The sequence below is a fragment of the Herpailurus yagouaroundi genome, unplaced genomic scaffold (assembly GCF_014898765.1).
Source record: "Herpailurus yagouaroundi ecotype Mexico unplaced genomic scaffold, PumYag 403, whole genome shotgun sequence".
Lineage (NCBI taxonomy): Eukaryota > Metazoa > Chordata > Mammalia > Carnivora > Felidae > Herpailurus > Herpailurus yagouaroundi.
In genome coordinates, this window is record NW_024412620.1 from 1,174,445 (window position 1) to 1,198,240 (window position 23,796).

Sequence of the window (23,796 nt, forward strand, 5' to 3'; positions counted from 1 at the left end):
CATGATTTCACCTTCTCGAAATGATAATTTAGCATAGTCTTTTCAAGATCATACAAGGTTTTCCTGCCTGAAACAGCCAAGGGCATTGTTTCAGGGGTAGGAGTCCTGCTTCCTCAAATAATACTAAAACTGAACTTTTGGATTTATTGTAAAAAATATTTGCTCCTTGAGGCCTTAAGGCAGCCAAACTCTGAGGCTGCAGTTCATGAAACATATTTTAACAAAGATGTCTGGTCAAAACACTACCATTCTTCCTCGTAGAACATCCCGGCATGTGAGATCCTGTCTACATGACCAAATTGTGATGGAAAGGACTCATGTCATTCCTGCTCAGCACAGCCTACATATGCACAGCTGAGGAGAGAGCTTTCCAATTTGACGAGGAAAATGTAGAGCATAGCTCCGAAGGCCAAGCCTTCTCTGAACTTCATGCTCACCTGCAAAATTTTCCTGTGAAGTTTCCAAAACAACGGCAAGAATAGCCATTGGTGTCGCTGATGCAGGTGGCCCCATTTGCACACTGGTGACTCTGGCAATTGTCTATATCCATTTCACAGTTCACACCGGTGAATCCAGGCTCACACCTGCAGTGATAGGCTGCCACTCTGTCGGAGCAGTTGCCATGGATACAGGGGTTTGAAAAGCATTCATCGATGTTGAGTTCACAACGTGTCCCTGACCATCCCAAGGGACATAAGCAGTGATAAGAGCTATAGATGTCTTCACAATTTCCTCCATGCAAACAGGGGTTGGAGTTGCAGGCATTTAACTGCAAACAGCCAGTAACCACTGAATTTATAGAGATTTTGAGAAACTGCTCTTCTTGGGGTTTATTAGTGAAACCATGAACATTTTCAAAGTAAGAGAGATAAATGCCACTGATTTCTATTGTACTGAGACACCCTTTCAGGCCCTGTGTATTGCCAACAGCTCGCTCACCCACATAAATGTCTGTATCATCCTTCAGGAAGTTGAGGCTTCCAGTAGCAACTGCACTGATCACAAAAGGTGCTTGGTTATCCACTTCCATTTGCCACCTGGAGGCCTGGGCCAGTGGGTCTGTCATGGAAAGAGTCACTTGGTGCCATATGCCATCATTCACGGACTGCATACTTGTAAGACTCAACATATAAAAACTGTTGTCACTTTGCAATTGAAATAACAGTCTGGAATCTTGAATGCTAATATTAAGAAATCCAGGCTCCTTCTCTGCGTGCAATATGACCACATTTGCATCCCTTGTTCTGAAACCAAATGTGATATTGGTGAGTTCTCTGGTAATATTCCCATTGCTCCTGAATAATATTTCACTGCTTTGTGCATTAAAAACAGCATTTGCAATACCTAAAGAGAGAAGGCAACACCAATCAGCAACTTTATAAAATCTGTCATGTTGGCTTCATTACCTTTATTAATATTAATGATCATCCTGTTACTACCATCATGTATTGATTGCTTGATATGTGCTAGGCACTGTGCTGGTTCTTTTTATATTATTTCTAATACAGAATTCTGGAGCAAAAGTTTATCATCATCATCATCATCATCATCACCCTCATTTTATAAAAGGAGATATTGAGACTCATAGAAGTTAAATAATCTTTTCATAGTCGTGTGGCTAATAAATAAGAAGATCAGAACGCCAGAACTGGACGGTTTGATACCGAAACCCAAAACTACATTTCTTTTCCATCGAAAAGAGGCTACATGTTGAAACAATGTCTAAGAAAGGTGACAATGAATGGGACCCAATGCGCAACGAGAAGTGGACCTTGGATGGGGTGTTGGAAAAACCTACCCTTGTTCACTTGAGTAGAGAAAACCCAGTTCTCCACCTCCTGGGTGGTCTCCTTTCCTCTCACATGACCTCCACATTCACAGCACTTCTGACATCAGATGTGTGGGGCTTTCCCCCCACCAAGAGATTCTGTGCCTCATCATTTTCCCTCCCTTTTGGTTGTTTCCCATCAGCATGGAAATACACTGTAACTGCTCCAATCTTACAAAATAAAAAATTATGCAAGACCCAAAAGCACTACTCACCTCCCCCTCACCCCACTGTTTCTTTAATTCCCTATCCCTTTCCCAGCACATCTTCTGCAAATAGTTCTATATTCTCATTGTCTCCATTTTCTCATCTCCTGTTTTCTTTTTAGTTACATGCCACTTGGCTTTTGGTGCCAGTCACTTCACTGAAGCCACTCTTGTCAAAGTCACAATGACCTCTGGGTTACTCACTGTAGTGGTCAATTCTTGATTCTCACTTTCTGGCGCTCTTTGGTAAAGATTGACCTTAAAATGCTGTCTTTGCCTCAATTGTGGGGCACCACAGCCAACTGCCAACTTTTTTGATATAGACTATTCCTTTTGTCTGTTTGTTTGTTTGTTTGTTTGTTTATTGAGACAGAGAGAGAGGGAGAGAGAGAAACCTTGAGCGAAAAATGGGCCTCCATCTTGATCTCACAAACTGTGAGATTACGACCTGAAACAAAGTCTAGAGTTGGATGCTTAATCGACTGAGCCATCCAGGAACCCCAGATTTAGGCTATTCGAATTACTTCTCTGTGTCTCTGCTTCTACATTCTGCAGATCAATAGAGCAATCACTCCTTAGCTCAAGACCTCCTTTGGTTACCATCGCATCTAGAAAGACATCCTAAATCCTAAACGTGGCCTGCAAGAGTGTCTGCGATCTGACTCTTGATTAACTATTCAATTCCATTTGCTAGCACCCTCTTCCTTATTCACATGCTACAGTCACAAAAACTTCTTGCCATTCTTTGAAGACATCAAACTTGTTCCCAAATCAGGCTTTTTACTTGCTCTTACATATACTTGGAGTATTCCTTCCCCAGATCTTCCCATACATGGCTTTTCCTCAACATATGTGCTCAAATTTCACCTCCTCTGGGAAGCTTTCCCTGACTGTCCACCTTAAAATAGCTCCTTCCCTGTAGTCACTCTGTTCCATTAACTCCTACTTTATTTTCTTCACAGCATTTATAACTATTTGAAATTATGTTGTTCACTTGCCTACTTGTTCTTTGACTTTCTTTCGGAACTAGAACATGAGCTTTATGAGATCAGGGACCTTCTCTGTTTAGATTATCACTAAATCTCAATGCCTAGAACATCACCAGATATATAGTAGGTAAATTTTACCAAATAAATAATCTGTAAAAATAACTCCTTCATCCTCCATTCTGTAAAGTGAGATAATGATTAGAAATGACTGCAGGAGAAAATTCAAGTGTTACCATTCAAGTGTACAATTCAAATATATTATTTGGATTAAAATTTCACTTGGTTTTATAACTTTTGACTGTTGTGTTTTTCCCACCAACAAAGTTTGGGGTTGGGATTAGGGAGTAAAGGAGCAACAAGTGTCTTATTCCATGTTTTTAACTAAATATTAAAATAACAAATCTCATTAGCTCTCCAACTCCTACAGGACGAATACTGTCTACAATGCTAAAGAAATTCATTTTACTAACACCGTGGAGCACACTGAAATCACTCCTCATCTGGGTGAAATCACAATACACATAACAATATTTGTATTTCACGTTTTTTTGGGGGGGGGAACTTTATCATAAGAACACACACCTGTATATAAGATGGGTTGTAAATTTTAAAGTCTTGGTTTTTTTGATAGGATGCCCTACAGGCAAACTCAGGGTGATGCATGAGCTATGCTCTCCAGAGTATGTTATTCTATTAGGCCTAATCTTCTCAATATATCTTACTTGAAAGAAAATACAATAGGGTCATAAGATCACATAAAATTAAAATTACATAAAGTAGCAGAAGCATGTTCTAGGGTTCACACCTGTCAATTAGTAAAAACTCACCCCTCCTATTGATTTACATTTTCTTCCTTCATTAAGATAAGTCATGCTTTTAAAACATGTTGAGACTTTTTGGGAAATCAGAGGCAAACTTTCTACTCTTTCTGTAGTGGGCATGCAGTAGCAATGAAGATTCACTTCACTCCTTTCTGATGCAGCGTGTCCAAATCCTAAACCGCTTTACATCAAAACGAAGACAATATACACCAGGGGTATGGTTCTTGGTCTGCACTGTTTTTAGCAATCCTATTCTTTTTTCCCTGTGAAAATACTCCAAACGATTCAAACCCTTTTGTAGAACATAACTGGGTCCAAGACCTTTAATATTTCTATCAAACAATTAACAATAAAATTCATAATACATTATTTTAAATAAGCAGTTCAGAGATAGAACAATGGAAAGGTTGCATTTAAACTTTGGTGTCATGGGGTGCCTGGGTGGCTCAGTCGGTTGAGCGTCCGACTTCGGCTCAGGTCACGATCTCACGGTTTGTGGGTTCAAGCCCCGCGTCGGGCTCTGTGCCAACAGCCTGGGGCCTGCTTCGGATTCTGTGTCTCCCTGTCTCTCTGCCCCTCCTCCCCTGCTCATGCTCTGTCTCTCTCTGTCTCAAAAATAAATAAAACATTAAAAAAATTAAAAAGAAATAAACTTAGGTGTCATATTAGAAACCAAATAGCATTCTTTATGCCAACTCATCATACTTTATATAGCATATATATCTGCCTTACTATACCATAATTCAGTTATGTATATTTAAAATATGAAACATGTAACTATATTTATTCTAGAAAACTTTCCCAAGTATATACATATAGTATAACACATTTCATATATTCTTTAAATATGTCTTGACAATACAGAAACAGGGGCGCCTGGGTGGCTCAGTTGGCTGAGCATTGGGCTCTTGACTTTGGCTCAGGTCGTGATCCCATGGTTGTGGGATAAACCCCGTGTTGGGACTAAAGGTTCTCTCTCTCTCCCTCTGCTCCTCTCCCCTGCTCACGCTCTCTCTCTCTCTAAAATAAAAAATAATGATAAAAAAAGAAAGAAAGAAATACAGAAACAGAAAAGTAAACATATTCTCTTTTCCTCAGTCGCTGCAGCTCAGTCTAAACAGACTGTTGTTGAAATAAATTTGAGGTCAAACTATTCTCTGGTTCCATTCCATTATTTTAGTGCAATGTTTTCCAAGGTGATATATATCACTTAAAGTCTGGAGCATTTAAGTGAAATACTGAGTCCACTTGAAGAAAAATAATGCCCTTTTATTCATTTAGCAAATACTTATTGACAACATCCTATATGTTTGGCACTCTTCTAAGTGCTGAGAATAATGTGAGAAGCCTGATAGGAAATTTCCTTCCCTTTTGAAATGTATATTCCAGTGAGGAAAGGGATGATGAACAAGTAAACAAGTACATATACAACAGAACATGAAAGAATCATAAGAGATATGAAGAAAAATAAAGCCAGATAGGAGGACATTTGGGCTGGAACCTGACTGAAATGATGAAGACCACCTGCCCAAGCTCTGAGTTGAGCGAATTCAAGACACGGGTAGGGTGTGATGGCCCCTGATGGAATGGGGTAGAAGAATAAACGGGGTAAGACATCAGAGGCAGATTGAGGACAACTCTTTCAAGAGTTTATCATGTTATAAAAGGAAGCAAAAAATGGGATGGTAGCTGGTGGCGATGGAGGGTGGCCAAGGGAAATTTGTTGTAATGAGGAAATTTGGCAGTGTGTTTATACGCTGACAGAGATGTTAATGGTGCTGAAGAGCAAGAGAAAAATTCCAGAAGCAAAATCTTCAGATAAAGGGAAGAGACTAGAATTCAGTGCAAACACGAAGATTTGCTGTTACTGATTAGACCGCATTATTTGATGTAGGAAAGGAGAGAAAATATAAATAATAGTGTGGTATGTAGAAATGTCAAAATCGTGAATATAGTATTCAAATTCGGTAACATTTGGAAAACCATGGTCTTTAGTACTGAAGATGGTCAAGAAAACATTTCAGATGGAGGAAAATACTCAGAAAACAACAGAATGCTTACTGTGTTTCATTGTTTATACTTAAGGTTAAAAATCACCACATACACACACACACACACACACACACACACACACACACACAAACTTTTAGATGTTTTATCCCCCTTTTACAGAGAAAGCTTTAGATTAGGGAGATCGGGTCAACTGCCTGAGGCCTCATAGTTAACAAAAGTCCATGAGCTTGCACTAGGACTTTATTCTGTATTCCCAATAAGGAAAGGAGAGCCAAATATTACTTGGTTAATTTCTTCAGAAATTAGCCTTAAATCATCAAGTACCTAGGTTTGGTGTTGCTCTGACCTCCATTTACTCCCCACCCCTCCCCTCCCTGCCCTCAGGGGCAGGATGGGGCATGAAGCCAATCTGGATATTATTATTATATTAGGTTTATTGTACTACTCAAGTCAGGGAGAAAGAGCCACAGGTTTCCTTGAGAAGCAGGTTCTTTTCCTGGGTTGCCTCGTGGAAGTGAAATACCCAATTGGATGGATGATAACTTTAAGCTCTACCTACATTCAAATCCTCGAGGCACCAACTGGCACTGGGCTTTGGGAGGACACGGGCTGAGCTGACACCACTGAACTTCCTCGCAGGCTTTCCCAGCTGTATTCGCAGGGCAGGAACATGAGAAGTCATCCCACAGGGAATAGCAAACACCTCCATTGTGACAGGGGTTGGACTGAGGAGACAAGAAATCAAAGGTATAAAAAACTCTGGCAACTAAATATGGAAACGGTAAAGGCAAGACCCCATAGCTGTTATTTTTACATCTTCACATCGTGAATTTTTTATATTCATTGGGTTATCAAATGGAATAAAACTTACTGCTACCATTGCCAACTCTTTTCTGAAGGAGAAATGGGGAGAGAAAGAAACAGAAGGAGATGAAATGAGAACTAGAAACGACATGGCACTGGTTTTCTACAACACAAAGAGGATTTTAAAAGGTATAATAACATTCTATGGAATTTCCAAATTACCAGGCATTTTCAATCACACCAATTACCATTTCAACCACACCAATTACCTCTCCCATTTGAGGTAGAGGTTATTACTTCTCTTTTTACTAATGAGGAAAACACCTTCCTGTTACTCAAGATTTTAGTAAGAAGTGAAACTTGGTACCTAGATCCTCTGGGTCCAGATACAGTGACCTCTTCAGTTGCCCTGCCTCTCAATCAAAAACATACTATTATTATTTGAGTTCTTAAATGATTTCTCATAAAAATACTCAAAGTTAAAGTATTTAAGAGAGAATTTCTAAGAGCTGAGACTATATTTATCCCATTCCCACTGTTAAGATATGATTTTGGCTAGTTACATAGGCTATCTAAACTTCAGTTTCCTTATCTGTAAATAACATAAATGGGGCTAACACAGCAGTCCTTCCACAGAATTAAGTGGGTTCATCTATGTAAAATAGTACCTGGCATTTTGGAAGTGCTCGTCTAGTAATGTTAAGATGATTCATTTTTTTACATTTAGAAGTAAGCCCAGTGCATGGCAATAGTCAAGCTCAATAAATGTTCAACAGATATAAATGTGTTTCCTTCTTTTTCTTTGAAAGGTCATGTAGAGCTGACAAGTTCATATATTTAAATAGCTTTTGGAAGAGCATACAAAATACAAAGGAAGTAAAACATAGGTTCTGGGGGGGCGCCTGGGTGGCGCAGTCGGTTGAGCATCCGACTTCAGCCAGGTCACGATCTCGCGGTCCGTGAGTTCGAGCCCCGCGTTGGGCTCTGGGCTGATGGCTCAGAGCCTGGAGCCTGTTTCCGATTCTGTGTCTCCCTCTCTCTCTGCCCCTCCCCCGTTCATGCTCTGTCTCTCTCTGTCCCAAAAATAAATAAACGTTGAAAAAAAAAATTAAAAAAAAAAAAAAATCATAGGTTCTGGGAAAATCGATTTCAGAGAATTTCAAATCCAACTACCAGAAGGAAACTACCTACCACTCAGGGTTTGTGTTGTTGTTGCTGTTGACTTAATAGTAGTTCCAAACAATGGTTGTTGGGCATTTAATATAAAGTTAATGATCTCTTCCACAATGAGTTAATCCAGTTAAACTTCTGGGATGCCATTAAGAGTTTGGGAATTAAAATACTGTTATCCTTAGGTAGTTTGGTTGTTGTGGTAGTAGAAGCACGTGTCTAGAGTTATCTTGGATGATTAAATAGACCATGATGCCAACAAGGTCAAGGTGATTTTTTTAATGGCTCAATATAAATCCCCAGTATTGCTGAAAAAATATTTATGAAGTTTTATTCTGTGGCTGGTGAGTCAGTAACATTATCTTCACATGCAAAGAATGGTTATAATAAATTATTTAATGAAACAATTTAGCACACAATATAGACATAGTTGGTTTGAATAATCCTACCTTGCACATGTTGTCTCCAGGACAGCCTTGGGTCACATTGACAAGAACTGGATTGTGGGATGCATTGTTTGTTGAATTTGGGAAGAATTCAAGATCTTGGTTGTTTAATCTTATATCTTGGATACAGCCTTTGAAGAAACCACCTTTAGCTTCAGTCTCTTGTATGTCAGGCAGGCCACCAATGTAGATGACATCTCCTTTTTGGATTTTCCATGTAGGGGCAGAAATAAATCCTAGGTTTCGTGAAGACTGGTATAGTTCAATTTTATTTGGCTTGATTTTCAAAGATATCAAGTGGGCATTTCCATCACTAAGAACAAATTTTACTACTAATTTGGAAGAACCTGGATGTAGCATTGCTAGTCTGCCATGCTCTAGCCAAACACGGATGTATTGATAAGTCCTGTTTTCCAAAGCTAGAAGTAAGCCTGATGGCCGATGTGTTCGAACAAACATGGAGATGGTGAAGTTGTCTCCATAACTCTTGTCAAGATTAAAAACAGCATATCCAGTGGAATCATCCTGGCCAAATCTGCCTGCTACATACTCTTCAGTGTCAAAATAGAGGAGGAGAAACAAAGAAGAAACATTTTAAGACTCACAAGTAAGAAGGGCCAGAAGATGAAAATACACACACACAAACACATACATATTTTTTACAATTTGACCCCTTTTCTGGAAACTTCCAAATTTACTGAAATTTACTCAGTTTACTGAGTTTTCTAAAAATAACTACATTTTGGTTTGGAGTTTATAGCCAAGGCCCATTGATTACAGAAGAGAAAGATCTCTGTGCCAATAAACCTAAGAACCTCTCCTTTACTGCCTTAAAATGCTGGGGCTTAATGGTAGAATTTCAGATACTACTATCTTCCAACTTGGTGGAAGAAATTCGGAGAAAACGAGCTCTTCCTGTAACATCTCTAAGCAGACTGTTCAGGAGGCTATCATCTTTGCTATTTGAGGACATACTGAAGCAAATGTCATTAAATCGAATCAATCTTTCTAAAGAAAGAAATCAAGAATTAGATTCACAAATTCTCCTTGGGGATGAGACTCCAAATAATAATAAAAGGCTAAGGAGTTGAACAGAGAAGTCTTCCTTCTATGGTCCTGGTTGGCAGAGGCATGGGAGATAGACAAGTAGGGGGCAAAGCTGAGCACTGAACTCACCAAGAATTTCATGTGGTCAAAGAAGTTAGTAATGCACGAATGTGTCAATATTATTGGTGTACATCAAATGAAGCAAACTCTTGAGATGTATAAAAATGAACCCTTACCTGCCAAAATATTGATATTTAGGCACTAAAGTCCCTGTCTTCTTAAAGCCTAGTTGGCAGTTGCAGACCAGACACAGATAAAGAAACAAACTATATGGTATGTCAGATAAATAAATAAATATAAATCAGGTAAGGACAGGGAATAGGGAGTGCTGGGGGTAGGAGCAGAACTGGAATTTTTTAATAGAGTAGTCAGAGAAGTACTCTCTTATAAGATAACATTTGAACAAAACCTCCAAGAATGTAGAGATATTTTTGCAGAAATTCAAGAGAGAATTAATGGTGGCTTGGGTCAGTGGTAATGGTGAAGGTGATGAGAAGTAGTCGGATTTTGGAAATATTTTGAAGGCAGAATCAACCTGATTTTCTAAGGCAAGTTCATCTCCAAGGTTTTTTTGCCTAACCAACTAGAAGCATTAAATTTCCATTCGCACAATGAAAAGAAAACAGGAGGAGGGCACCTGTATGGCTTAGTTGAGTGGCCAACTCTTGATTTCGGCTCAGGTCATGATCCCAGGGTCATGGGACTGAGCCCTGCATCAGACTCTGCGTGGAGCATGGAGCCTGCTTAAGTTTCTCTCTGTCTTTCTCTCTCCCTCTGCCCCTCTCCCCAGCTCATGCTCTCTCTTTCTCAAATAAAATTTTGTAAAAAAAAAAAAAAAAAAGGAAAAAAAGAAAACAGGAGGAACATATTTGGGAGGAGAGTGGGAGTCTATATTAAATTTGAGATGTCCTATTGATATCCAGGTGAAAATGTCTACTAAGCAGTTAGATATAGAGGTGCAAGGGAGACATTCTGGGATAACTATAATAATTTTTGGATTTGTCAGTGTAATTAATGCTATTTTAAGCCACAGGACTAGATGAGATCACCAAGAAACAGTAAGAAACAACTTGGGGCAGTTTCTGGCAAGACGGAGTAAATGAGTTCTTCATTCCTAAACATGTGTAAGCAGGAGTTAGACCACTACCCTTGGCAGACACAAGAATTTAAAATATAGTCACTGAATAAAGTCCCTTCTATATCTAAGAAATTGCAATTCTAACAGGAGAAGATATTCAAAGTCCAGATGTATGGCTGAAGACACAACATATGTACATTGCCTCTACAAATCAAATATTCTGTAGAAGGCAAGAGGCCTTCATTCCGAACAATATCTTGGAAGCTCCATGTTCTTATACACAGCCAGCACAAGATATGCTGAGGCAACCTTCTAGACAGTTCTGAGAACTAAGCTTTGAGAAACCTTTTCCAGAACTTCCCTTACTGAGACATTTAATTATTTTTAAAAGATCAATATGAAAATATTGGAAATCTCCATGTCATTCATGTTTAGTCAGCCGATTAAATCTATCCATTTCTGCTTGTTCATTGCAATGTGTACCATGATTGGGAAACATGGAAACAAGATCACAAACTGAATGAAGTTTGCCTTTGTAATTTTTAGTACCTCTCCTCCCTCTTGTACATATATGCACGATGATAGAAAGACTCCATGTTCTCATTACAGCTTGTAAGCCTCTTTTGTAACAAGAATAAGCTCCCCAGCAAATATCACAGATAACAACAAATACAGAATATTTTAGTTTTATGACTGAGGTGATATGAAAAATATAACTTTTCTTAAACTTATACCAAGAATCTGAAGAAAGAGAAGATTTTACAGAATTCCCTCCTTATGAAGACAATTTTTGAAGCCAAGCATTTTCATGAGGGTTAAACAGTTTCAAATAATGTAGGGGAATCAGGAAGCTGGGGGAGGTGGGTCAGGTAACCAATTCAGGAATTTGGTTTAAAAACATCATAACTTTCCAAGTTGGAAAAAATAAAGAAATCCAGAACCCACTGGCTTGGCATCCCTTGAAACTATTTACCAGGACAGTTAGCATCACCATGGTCAGTATTAACCTCATGGGTCGCTGCATTTGGAAGCCAGTCAAAACGAGTCAGCATCTGTTTGTTATTTTGTATATGTAGTAAAAATATTGCCTTGGGTCAATTAATTTTTTCTTCAAAAAGTGAACATTGCCTCAGCATAATATCTCCTTTTCTCCTTAAAAAAATTCACAAAACAACTTGCCATTCTACTTAAAATATTACATCGAGCTAGTAGATGCCATACCTCATTGTCAAACAGGTCCATGATTTGTAATGAATATTGTGGTTAGGGGGGAGACCCATGAATAGTTTCTAATAACTCTTAGCCATTCATACATGGAATAGGGTAGAGGCTAAGACTGGTTTTAATTTTACTTCATATAAAGCAGAGAAGACTATTTACCAGATGTTGTCCTATTTCAAGCTGCTCTACAATCTTAGGGTAAATTACAGCTAAACTTCAAAGCAGTCTGTTGCAATTACCTCTCAGACATTTTCAAGGCATGATAATAATAATAAAAAGAAACAGGTATGTATTGATCACTATCAACAGCAGTCTTTGGAACGATGTTGGAAGTTAAGGAGTTTGAAATAATTTCAAGGTGTGATTTGGTAGAAAATTTAGATCAATTAGTGTATGGTCTCTCTATAATTTCACTGTTGTTACCATCCACATCCACATTTTTCCCCCTTAGGATGCCTAGGCAGAATATCAGTTTTCTCCAATGCAGCCCTGGAAAATATACCTCCGAAAAAAACTGGTGGTCTATACAAATGCTAAGTGGTAGCATTATTTTGGAGCAAGTGTGAATCGAACAGAAAGGATAGTAAGGGAGTAAATATTTCCTAAGAGTCTACTATGCACAAGACATTGACTAGTTCCATGTCTAATGGTTTTTTCCCCCAAAAAGATTGTTTCTCTTTCAAATAGGTTTATAATAAATTTCTGACATGTAGCAAATGGTAAAATTGTAATAGCACTTTGTAAACTCATCAAGATGAAAACTCATTTAGATAGGAGCTCTCAGCTTATTTTTTTTTACTTCTCTGCATGAGTGCCCTGGCATCTAAAGAATTCACTCAAAATTAATTAATGCACATTACTAGCCTCTTCGTTTTTCTCATCAGTAGGCAACCAGAAGCAGAAGTACTGAGGGGTCATTATGTTTCCTAACAGGAGAAGCAGACTGGGTATTTTTGTTACTGCTCTGCTCTCAGGCATAGCATTCCTGGGTGCCCAGCCATCTCTCACCTCTCAGGCAATTCAGGCCTTTGTAGGGTCGGTAGCAATCACATTGGTAATTAAGCCACAAGTTGATGCAGCGTCCTCTATTTTGACAAGGTTGTCTTTCACACCAATCCTTTCTCACGCAGCCTGCCTTGACATTTAATGATGAGCTAGATGAAATGTTCCCTGGAGTAATATGATTTGAATCAATTTTAATGTCTTGGAGACAGCCTACAAATGAAGGTGTGGATGGTATATTATAGATGTTAAGCAGAGCAAGGCCATTGCTGCTCGTTTCCACCGGTAAACCACCCAAAAAGGAGTTTTGAAAAGCACATGTTGATTGATCGTTTTCAAATGGAGAAGGAGCTTTACTGATGCACTTCTCCTTACAAGAGTTGTCAAGTAAAGTAAGGGTCACAGCCTCTGCAAACATCACCTCCACTGAGTGCCATTCTCCATCACTGGTGTTATGGGAAATGTACAGGAGCACCTTTGACTGATTATTGGCTTGAATTGACAAGTGAACATAGCCACTTAGCAACTCCAGCATTATAAACATGTCCCCGTTGCCTCGGAAAAGTAGAAGTGCCATTGGCTGAACAGTCTGAAACTTGAGGGCTATGTTACAAACGAAGCCCTTGGCTGTAACTGGGCCACTTGTGATCCACAGGAAGCCATTGCCCTCAAAAGAAAGTGTGGTGACAATTTCACACAGCGATCCGGTAAAGCCAGAAGGACATAGGCAGCTGAATCCATGCTGGCCATTTTGGAAGTGAGGGATACATATTCCATTATTTAGACATTGGTGATGGGTACAGCCCAGGAAAAGATCAGAACAGTTCCTTCCTCCGTAAAATGTTCCCGACTGGTTATCAAACGGGCAATGGCAAGTATAATCGCCAGGCAAATTCTCACAAGTACCACCATTTTGGCAAGGGTTTGAAGAGCATTCATCAATGTCTTCTTCACAGTGGATTCCTGTTAAATAACAAAGAATACGTTGAAATTCCATATATTCAGATCAGAAATAGAAGTTTCACATAATGTTCATGTATAATCTCTGGAAGTGGAGAGCTAGTTTAGGCTTTTGACGTTAATGGAATAAAATGTGAATAGTTATTGACGAAGCTAAAATTGATTATATCGTTCTGTGTACATTGTGCAGAGAAGTGCAGTCATGGGAGACCTTGAATTCTTCCTCCAGAAATAAGTTATTTGCCAAGTATAGTGGTTGACTCAAACCATTATTGTCAGACATTTTTGTGGAACTCAATATCATAAAAATGATAAAAGAGGAAAAGGTTGTTCTTGGCAGTGATGCTTGGTTCATACTATTTATTTGGGGACTCTATTCTCTGATATTGTTTATCCTGTCCTAGGCTGCTGATTTTACTCTATTGTACTTGAAATTGGTGATTTTGCCTTTTATCTTGTTTTTACCTCTTCATAATCCCTAAAACCAAAGTTTGCCAGATATATAGAAAGTCTAGACAACTCTCACCATGGATAGTTTCTAAGGTGAACAGAAGCCCCTGTTTCCTCCTTTCCATAGGTCTAGTATAAACCATGAAATACTTCCCATAACACTCTGTCTCATAGTTTTAACTTCACTTTCTTTTACTTTTTTCTGATTCCAAGTCAAAGAAAGATAATTAGAGAATTCTTAGAATTCATGTAATCAAAGTAACAAGAAGAAATACACCTTTCAAGAGTGATGGCTATTGCTTTTCCTGTGAGGTTCAAATGAACAAACAGGTTAACAAAAATTGACGTGTGTGTATAGCACAGTATGGTTTCCCCAACACCTTCATCCACATAACGTATCTGTGCCTACCACGGTCTTCTGAGGTTTTCAGTGCAGATATTCTTAGCTCTCTTTCACAGAGGATACTGAGGCTTAGAAAGACTGAAGTCTAAACTCCAAAGCACTCCCAAATCTGGTTTCTGGGTTTTTAAAATCTAATCTGACACACTCCATTCTTTCACTGATAATTTAGTGTATTCTCATTTACTGTTATTACTAATGTGTGTTCTTATTTTCCCACTTAATTCCATGCCTAAATGTATGTGTTAAGAGTACAAAAATGTAAGATAACTTAAAATATTAAATATTAAAATTAAATTATAAAAATTTAATCAAAGACTCCTATATTGACAGGGTTAAAGATCTGAATCCCAGCTATGCTGTGAACAGGTTACATTTACTTTTGTGTCTCCATTTTCTCATCTACAAAATGGTGTTAATAGTAGTGCTTACCTCAGAGGGCTTTTAAATGATTGAATGCATCTCACATCATATAGGATGATCATATAACATGATCATAAGATGATCATAATATCGCTTGATATATAAGATGATCATAACATTCCTTGATATATAATACATTCTCAATAAGTGTTGGTTGTTATTAGAAAGTAATAAACAAAAGAAATACCCTCTAATGACAAAATTCAAAGAGTACTATAGTCATTGAGAGAGAATGTTTGGAAGGTGTGGGTATATGGAGTGACCCACAAATTGCATAACTTTCCATAATGAGCATATTAGGCTAGAATCTCATTATATTGTGTTCTTCACAAAGGAAGGGATAATGTCTGTTTTATTCACCAAAATACATCTAAACCACAGCATAGTGCCTTGCTCACATTTGATACCTGGTACTTAATTTTTGAATCATTTAATTAATGATGACCTTTGTAGGGTGATTAAAGTATTTATAATGCATTTAATCTAATCCACTCCAAACCCTAAGGTGGTTTTTTTTTGGGCATATTTTCAGATGAATATATCCAATGTTTATCTTTGCCCACCGCCATTATGTATGCAATTTAGACTCTTGAAAGGATCCTGTTGTACTTACATTTTACACTACTTGGATTGCTTTCACACAATCTTTGTTAATCCAAATGTATTTCAAGCTCCATAAAAAGAGTGAACGTCTTATAAACTCAATTAGAACCAGCCACCGCACTTTACAATGCTGAGCACATATGCGTTATGAAAAGCTTGATGAGCAGAAAAAATAAAACCAAATTGAACTGATTTGTTATGTCCTCATCCTTAGAGGTAAAAAAAAAAACTGATACAGGAGATACATCCTAAAAGAGTGTTCTGATGAAAATTTAATTTAACTGAATTTATGAAGAGTCTAAACTTTTATATTAGAAGATATTTGACTTAAATTTGATTTTCACAGGATTTTGAGAACAAAAAAAAATTCATCAGTAATCATTAATTAAGGAGACTACTGAACAAGTCATGGGTTATAATCAAAGCAAAATACTTTGTTTTTTTCCCCCACAGTGCCTTTAAACATTTAATTGAGGGAAGACTTTTCCTCCTTTGCTCTGTTCCTCCACCTGATGCACCAGAGACCCTGGGGGAAGCAGGCATTACCTCTCCTTTGACCAGCAGCTCCCACACTGCCGGTCCCCAACCCCTTCACTCTTGGTTTACTGAGACTCACTCCTTTATCAACTCTCTCCATTGGGGTTCCTTCACCTTCTGACAGAAGCCTATAGGACAGGATCTCTTTCATACTGACCACTGACTGATATTCCTACCATGATTTCCATGTGGGCCTTACAATTTGTGTGCCTTTGACCTGTGGTTGGAGGCGGGCACATTTACTTTCCAGTACAACAGGGCAGCACTTCTTTCTTTCTCTTTCCTGCTGCCTTAAGTGAAGAGTCACACCCTTTCTTCTGTAGATTCCTCAGAGAGCTGGAGAATCCAGTCTAAGTTGACCATGCTTGTGACCCCTTCTCCACATTTAGGTGAGACCAGATTTCTTCTTGAAGTGCCTCACTCTGCTTGGGGTTAAAATATAGCTTCCAACCCCCAAAACTGAGTGGTGGGGTACAAGTCACAGCACAGCAGCAAGACTCTCCAAAAAAGTCTCTTCACAGACTCATTCTTTTAAACTACCTCTCAAGAACTTTCACATATGCTTAAAATGCATAAACATTTCAAAGCCTGAAGCCTAGTATTTATTTTGACATCCTGCATTAGAGTCTTTCTCATAATTCACTTCAGTACCTCACAGAGACCGTATCTTGACCTCTTATTTGAAACTTCAATTTGTTGTTTTGTCAAATTTACAAATATCTACTCCGTGCCCTATCCTCACATAGGACTGCAAAGTAGAGGAGACAGACATGGCCTCGATATGCCTACAGTGATAATATTACATTATAATTACATTATAATAGCAGTACATATTTATGAAAATACATTGTACATAGTAGGTTCCCAATGAATGGTTAACATGTGAGGCTCAAATTCAGGCGACAGCAGAGAAGATCTATAAAGTTTTAGGGGAAATGCATTGAATCAGAAATAATCATAAGTCTTTAGCTATGAAAACTCAACATTGAACATAGTGATTACATATCTACCATATGTAAAATACTGTAGATAACATGAGGTAGTAACTGGTTCCTGTCCTCAATGAGTTTACTGAAGAAAACTTTGTAAAAAATGAAATGATAGTGTAAGACAACACTGAAGGGATTTCACTAAACAGTATATGATGAATTCCAAGTGAATTGTGTAAGCAGTAACTTAACAGTGATGAATCTCCCGAGGGAGATTTCTCCTCAGGCTAGGCTGGGCTAGGCAGGCTTGAAGGAGAAAGGATTTAATACAAGTTTTCAAGTATGGATCAGACTGACAAAAAGGTATGTGGAAATAACTGAATAAACAATAATTTATCATTGGAAAAGTATAAGACATTTAGAGGTGATGGTGGATTTGTCAATCTAGTTGGCATGGAGAATTTATGTATAAAAATTAAGTCAGAAAGATTAAAGATAGACTAGAGAAGCCCTGGGGATATATCATTTTTATTGTTTTGCTTTATTTATTTATGTGCTTGTTCATTTATTTTCCAAATGCAGTGGAGAAAAATGGGGAATTGTTGAATGAAACACCAACATGGTTTCTCATAAAGATCAGTGACACAAGGATTTGTCACAGAGTAAAACAAGAAGAAACCAGATACAAGAAGACACATAGACAGCTACTAAATTTGTCCACACCTAAGATTATCAGGGTCTGCTACAAGACATTTCAGTTCTTACAATTTACCGTCTTACCTCTTCATTTATCCTTGGTTAGCAAGTAAGTACAAATGTTAGTCCTTTCTTTTGTTGCTTATTGTACTTCTTTTTATGAGTCCTAAAGTTTACACATTTGATCTTCCGTACAATAACTACCAATAACATTTTTTTCCTTTAAATACAAGCAGAGAAGCTAGTTTCACATTTTACTATCATGAAAAATCCCCAAAAACAAGATAGGAGAGGAAACTTGTGTTAAGGTCAATAGTCTAAAGGAAATAAACAGAATTAGATATTAAAAGCAGAATAATGAGCAGTTAGTCTATGCTTTTTGCCCTGTTTAAAATCAGTTCTATTAACATCTCCAATGTAAAATAAGATCGGGCATATTTATTGGATGAGCCCAACACAGTGAAAGTGGAAAAAAGATGGAAGCTTCTTTTATTGGCTACTGGACCACTGGCAAAGAACAAGATCTGCTGTCAATCAAGATAAAAGGATTAGGGATTACCTGTGTCATTCAGTCTTCCTAATTGGGTTTTAGTTGACAATGAATTGGTTATTTATGTCCATATATTTATAGTATGAGATGGCTTGCTTGAAGTTTACTGTTATTTTGTTTATGTGAAGGCAGTTTATTTAATTAACTAAAACCTGTCACTACATTTTATTTTTCTAAAGTCCTTTTAGTTTAGTGTCTAGCTCTATGATAAGACTGTATTTCAATGATATTCATGATAGGGAAACTTTTTACTACCTGTTATATCCCATATTTTCATCAGAACATATAATATTAATGGATCAAAGAGACACAGAGTTTGTTTAAGAAAAATATCTTTGACTATTAAAATGACTTTCGCTTTCATTCCCCTTTATTGAAAGTCACAGATAACGAAATATCTAATGAAAAATTATTTCTACAAAAAGTATAGACAAATAAGTAAGTTTCATCTTTCTCTATTGTAATTGACTTAGATTTTTTAATTTTAATAAATAGAAATCCAAGAAAAAATTAAGTATAAAGACGAAGGGCTCAGTGCATAAACATTTCCTTTACTCATTGTTTTAAGTAATTTTCTCTTACTCAAAAGTTCTAATTTTCATTTGATAGTAATATCTGTTATAGCATTAACATAAGTTTTTAAATAAACACCTTAAAGACTCTAACAATGACACCAATTAGCTCATACAAGTAACAAGAAAAGAGGGGGTTACCTATGAGCATCACCATTAAAATGTGAAAGCCTTGTGTCTTGGATCCAAACATTTTTCTGGACCAAAAGAGAGATCCATCCAAACACCTACTGGGTTGACAAAGCCAGTTCCTGAAGATCTCATACCATTTGCAAAAGTGGGGGCTTGTGTTTCAATGTCACCTTCTTTCTCTCAGGTGGAGTGTGAGGACTTAATCTTGACTAATTTCCTCCCCAAGCTGGATCACTGGGGCTTAGTGTAAGACCCATTTGTGCTGCTTACCAAGTAGATTTGTTGTATTTTTAGAGACTCTTTCTACTCAACACATGGTACCTCCCCTTTTTAAGTCACACTACTGAATGTTAATATGTTCTTCCACTGAATATTGACACTATTATCATGGAAAAATTAGTTTTGGGGAATCTAAATACAGATGGGTGTTTTTGGTAACTTATTACTATGGAAACTTAGAGCTTGATTTCAGTTTTCTTTACAACAATGGAAATGCTGGTGGGTTTTTGGTTGGTTTTTTTTTTTTAAAGTTTTTCCTCTCGTGCTTTTAAACGAGTAGTTAAGAAATTCATGGCAACTTCAAATCTATTGAATATGCAGGGAATGGAAAAGAAAAATTAAGAAAACAGCAGGAGTTTTCAGTAGACTTCACTGATATTGTGCCAAGAGTTATTTGTGTGGTGCTCTCCGACTTAAATTCCACCCCCTATGAAAGAATAACTAGTTTCTATTAGTCTTAAATATAATGGTATTTGATTTTTATAAAGCAGGATAATTTGAATAGGTAAGGTGTTTGGGACATAGAGTAATTGGTTATTGACTTTTTTTATTTTTTTTATTTTTATTTTTTACATTTTCTGAGAGGGGAACCTGAGGACTGCCAGAAGTTTCACCTGGGCAGTACAGGCTGAGAGGTCACTGAGTCCCACAGACTACCACAGTGCCTGAACTTTTTACCATTAGAGCAATTTCTTTAGGTTGAGACCTCATCTTTCGGAAGCCTTAGAAAAGATGCAAGTACTACCTGAGAGGGGTGGTGACTATATCAAGAGGCAGTCACTGGTGCTTTATCATGGACTAGCATCTCAGCTTAAACATCTGCCCTGCAACTGAGGTCAGGTAAGTTGTGATGGAAACCAGATGATAAGGCAGGAAAGATGTAAAGCAGAAGGCACCGCGACAGTGTGTTTCTTCATTCATGTATTACTCATTCATCCTTTTAACAGGTGCTGGAGCTGCAGATAGGATGGGGAGTGAAACTACACATAGTCTTGCTTCATGCGGCCTGCAGTTTTGCAAGTGTACGGTCATAGGGGATCTTGGGCAAACAGGGACCTTGGGGACTGAAGGAAGAAGTTAATCCACAGGGAGGCCAGCTGTTGAGGGTGGGGTAGGGAGGAGAGGAAACATATTCAGAGCTCTTATTAATAGATCATCTTGCAGAGAGTTTCTAGTAGTTCTCAGGAAGCCAGAATGAAGTAGAATAAACATGGACCAAGGGTCACACACACAAAATAATGTGTTTCAAATCCCAGCTTTAATGCTCACAAGGCTATGAGAATTTGGGCAAATAGCTTTCTTTAAGCTGCAGTTTCTTCATTTATGAAGTGGACATAATAAAGCACATTTTTTAGCGTGTATTTAGTTTTGAAACAGAAAGAGAGAGAGAGAAAGAGAGAGCATGAGCAGGGGAGGTGCAGAGAGAGAGAGGGAGACAGACAATCCGAAGCAGGCTCTGCACTGTCAGTGCAAAGCCTGACATGGAGCTCAAACCCACAAACCATGAGATCATGACCTAAGCCTAAGTAGGACACTCAACTGACTGAGCTACCTAGGTGCTCCAAAAGCACATTAAACAGTTATTTTTATGTAAATGTATTTTGTGGAATGCTTGGAGCATAGTAGTCACTCCAAATAATTTCAACAGTTTGTTTGTTTGGGAGTGAGCGTGAATACAAACTATTTGGATTAAAATATAAAAGGCTTGCTTACCAAATTTGTAGGCAACATGAACTTGTTGAAGATCATGACTACCCTGAAGCAGAAATGATGGTTACCTACCCAGCAGTCTTTTCCCCAACCCATCCTACCTCCCTTCCTTATGGGCAGAACATGCCTCCTACTACAAAGGGTGAAAATGACAAATATGTGTTTTCATAACCTCCTTTACCAGCTGGGCCATGGGCAAGTGATTCAGTTCTGGTCAATAGGATCCTAGAGGAGTTCTGTTAGGGGAGTCTGGGAAAAGCTTTATTCCTAATATAAAAAGATATGCACTTTTAGCCTGATATTGTCTTGTACAGATGTGTTCCTGGAACTGCATTAGCTATGCTACAGCCCTAGAGGTATAAGTTTAAAAATCATGCAAGATACTGAGAATGGGATCTTTGTTAAGTAAGATAATAGATTTTCCTCCTATGTAAGCTAGTTTCAGGTGTGGATTTTCTTTGTGATCCAGAAGCATCCTAACTGATGATGTTATGGTTATCAGGATCAAGAAAGGTCTTTATAGGCTTCAATGATGCACTCTTAAAGGAATTTTATCAAAGAAAAAATTTAAATTTGTACATTTTGTCCTTAAATTTTATTAGGATTTAAACAAACTTGGAGAGAGTACATAAAAATTGGGTAGGACATGAGGGCATGGATTAAAAAAAAAAGGTAGGATGTACAACCTGGAAATGTATACTGCAATTAGAAACAGACAGGGGCACCTGGGTGGCTCATTCGGTTGAGCATCTGACTTCAGCTCAGGTCAGGATCTCATGGCTTGTGGTTTTGAGCCCTGCATTAGGCTCTGTGCTGACAGCTCAAAGCCTGGAGCCTGCTTCAGATTCCGTGCCTCCCTCTCTCTCTGCCCCTCCCCCACTCACGCTCTGTCTCTGTCTCTCAAAAATAATAAATAAACATTAAAAAAATAAAAAAGCTAAAGAAAAAAACAAACAGATATATACCCAGCACCATGGATAGAGCTAAATAACATGATGCCAAATGAAAAACAGAAGAAAATGAGAACTTTAACACAATACATATGTATTAACAACACAATAATTTATATGAACACATGCATATTGAAGTATACATATTTAATATATTACTGAGGTTTCCAAAAAGAGGAGAAAATATGAATGGGGGATTAAGGAAATGAATAGAATAGAATAGAAATAAACAGGTAAGCCAAAATTCTCACTTGAACTAAACAAGACTGTTTTCCATAACCTGAGAAGACTTAATGTTTTTCACTTGAGATGAAGCAACCACAAAACTGGATGGAGACAGTTTATCAGTTAAAGGCACATGAGTTTCAGTTGACAATAAACTTAATTAACAACCAATAATAATTAGCATTAACATTTGTAGAATGTATTAGTTTATAGGTTACTTCCATGTCTATTATCCCAATTTACCTTTGAAGTGTGGATCCATGTTGATGTTCCCCATGGGGAACATCATGGAGAATAATGGCATCAAGGGTAAAGGATTCCATCATGGGGAATAATGGCATCAAGGGTAAAGGAAATGATAATCCCTCTGTTACTCTAGTCTTGATCTCAAGATATTCTTATTAAGTTTTGAGTCCTTTAAGAGGACAAGATGCACACTCCAATAAGGAAAGCTAATATTATACTAACCTTCCTGAAATCATGTCATTAAAGAAATTCTTGAAGAAAATGAAGAGGTTTAACCTGGAGAAAAGCAAATACCGGAGCACATCAGAGGGGTCTTCACGTAGCTGAAAGCCCATCCCATGACATCTCATGTTTTATTTGGTCCCGCCAGGGAAAACAAGCATCAATGGTAAGATGCCATAGGATTTATATTTATGCTCACTTGGCAGAATCTTCTCTTAATTGATGCTGATCAAACATAGAATCAGCTGTCTTGGGAGACAGGAAGTTTCTTGCCATTGAAGATGTGCAAATTCAGAAAGGATGTTACAGACGACATTTAAGAAAGGGTGGGTTGTAGAGTTCAATGGCCTCTACTGATTTTTGCGGTCCTAAGATTCGGTCATCATTTCTAAGTAAAGAATATGCTGTATGCATCATTTCTAAGTAGATAATAGAAGCAGAGACTTTCTAAGTGGAGAATATGCAGAATATAATAAGCTCCACCATCTTCCTAACTTTGTCACAGTTTTAGAAATCTATGAAAAGGGGAAGGCACTAAGCTCCTCCAAGGACTGCTGTAAGGTTTCAATGAGGAGACTGTTCAAAGCATGTAGTTTCGGGTCTCTGTAAATGCTTATCAAACATCACCTATCTTGCCATAATTTCCTACCTCCATTTTTAATTGCTTAAGAGGACAGTTAGGTTTCATGACACTCCTAAAGTTTCTCCATGTTGATTACAGTTAAATTTCACTTTTTTCCAGAGGTCAATGTTAGTGATCTCAACTATCCAGGACATAATCAAGAATAGATAAATCCTAAAAGTTTCTGTGTTTAAAAATAGAAATTGCAGGGCGCCTGGGTAGCTCCGTCAGTTAAGCTTTGGACTTGGGCTCAGGTCATGATCTCGTGGTTCATGAACTCGAGCCCCGTGTTGGGCTCTGTGTTGACATCTCAGAGCCTGGAGCCTGCTTTGGATTCTGTGTCTCTGTCTCTCTCTGCTCCTCCCCTGCTCACACTCTGTCTCTCTGTCTCTCAAAAATAAATAAACCTTAAAAAATTAGAGATTGCAAAATCTATTAACTACTTCTTCAGGCCCTAGTTCATCATTTGTTATTATTTTAGACACAACTAATATAAGCTTGATTACCAAATATCAGAACTTGCAATGAAATAGAATCAGTAAAGGAAAGGGAAAAGGGGGAGCGACCATGTATATTTTCAAGCAACAGGAAATGATGGTTGAAAG

The 23,796-nt window shown here is 37.9% G+C and overlaps 1 protein-coding gene across 5 annotated transcripts in view; it reads right to left on the bottom strand.

Moving 5' to 3' along the window:
• The window catches only part of CRB1 (crumbs cell polarity complex component 1), a 221,394-nt gene that overhangs the window by 47,609 nt on the left and 149,989 nt on the right, over window positions 1-23,796 (bottom strand). For 4 of the 5 annotated variants that reach the window (XM_040463557.1, XM_040463556.1, XM_040463559.1 and 1 more), the window contains exons 6-9: window positions 12,692-13,648; window positions 8,281-8,828; window positions 6,417-6,582; window positions 438-1,344 (exon numbers count right to left, since the gene is read on the bottom strand). In XM_040463557.1, coding sequence (XP_040319491.1) covers window positions 438-1,344; window positions 6,417-6,582; window positions 8,281-8,828; window positions 12,692-13,648 — 2,578 coding nt within the window. The remainder of the gene's footprint in view (window positions 1-437; window positions 1,345-6,416; window positions 6,583-8,280; window positions 8,829-12,691; window positions 13,649-23,796) is intronic. The other variant, XM_040463560.1, reaches the window with a different exon arrangement.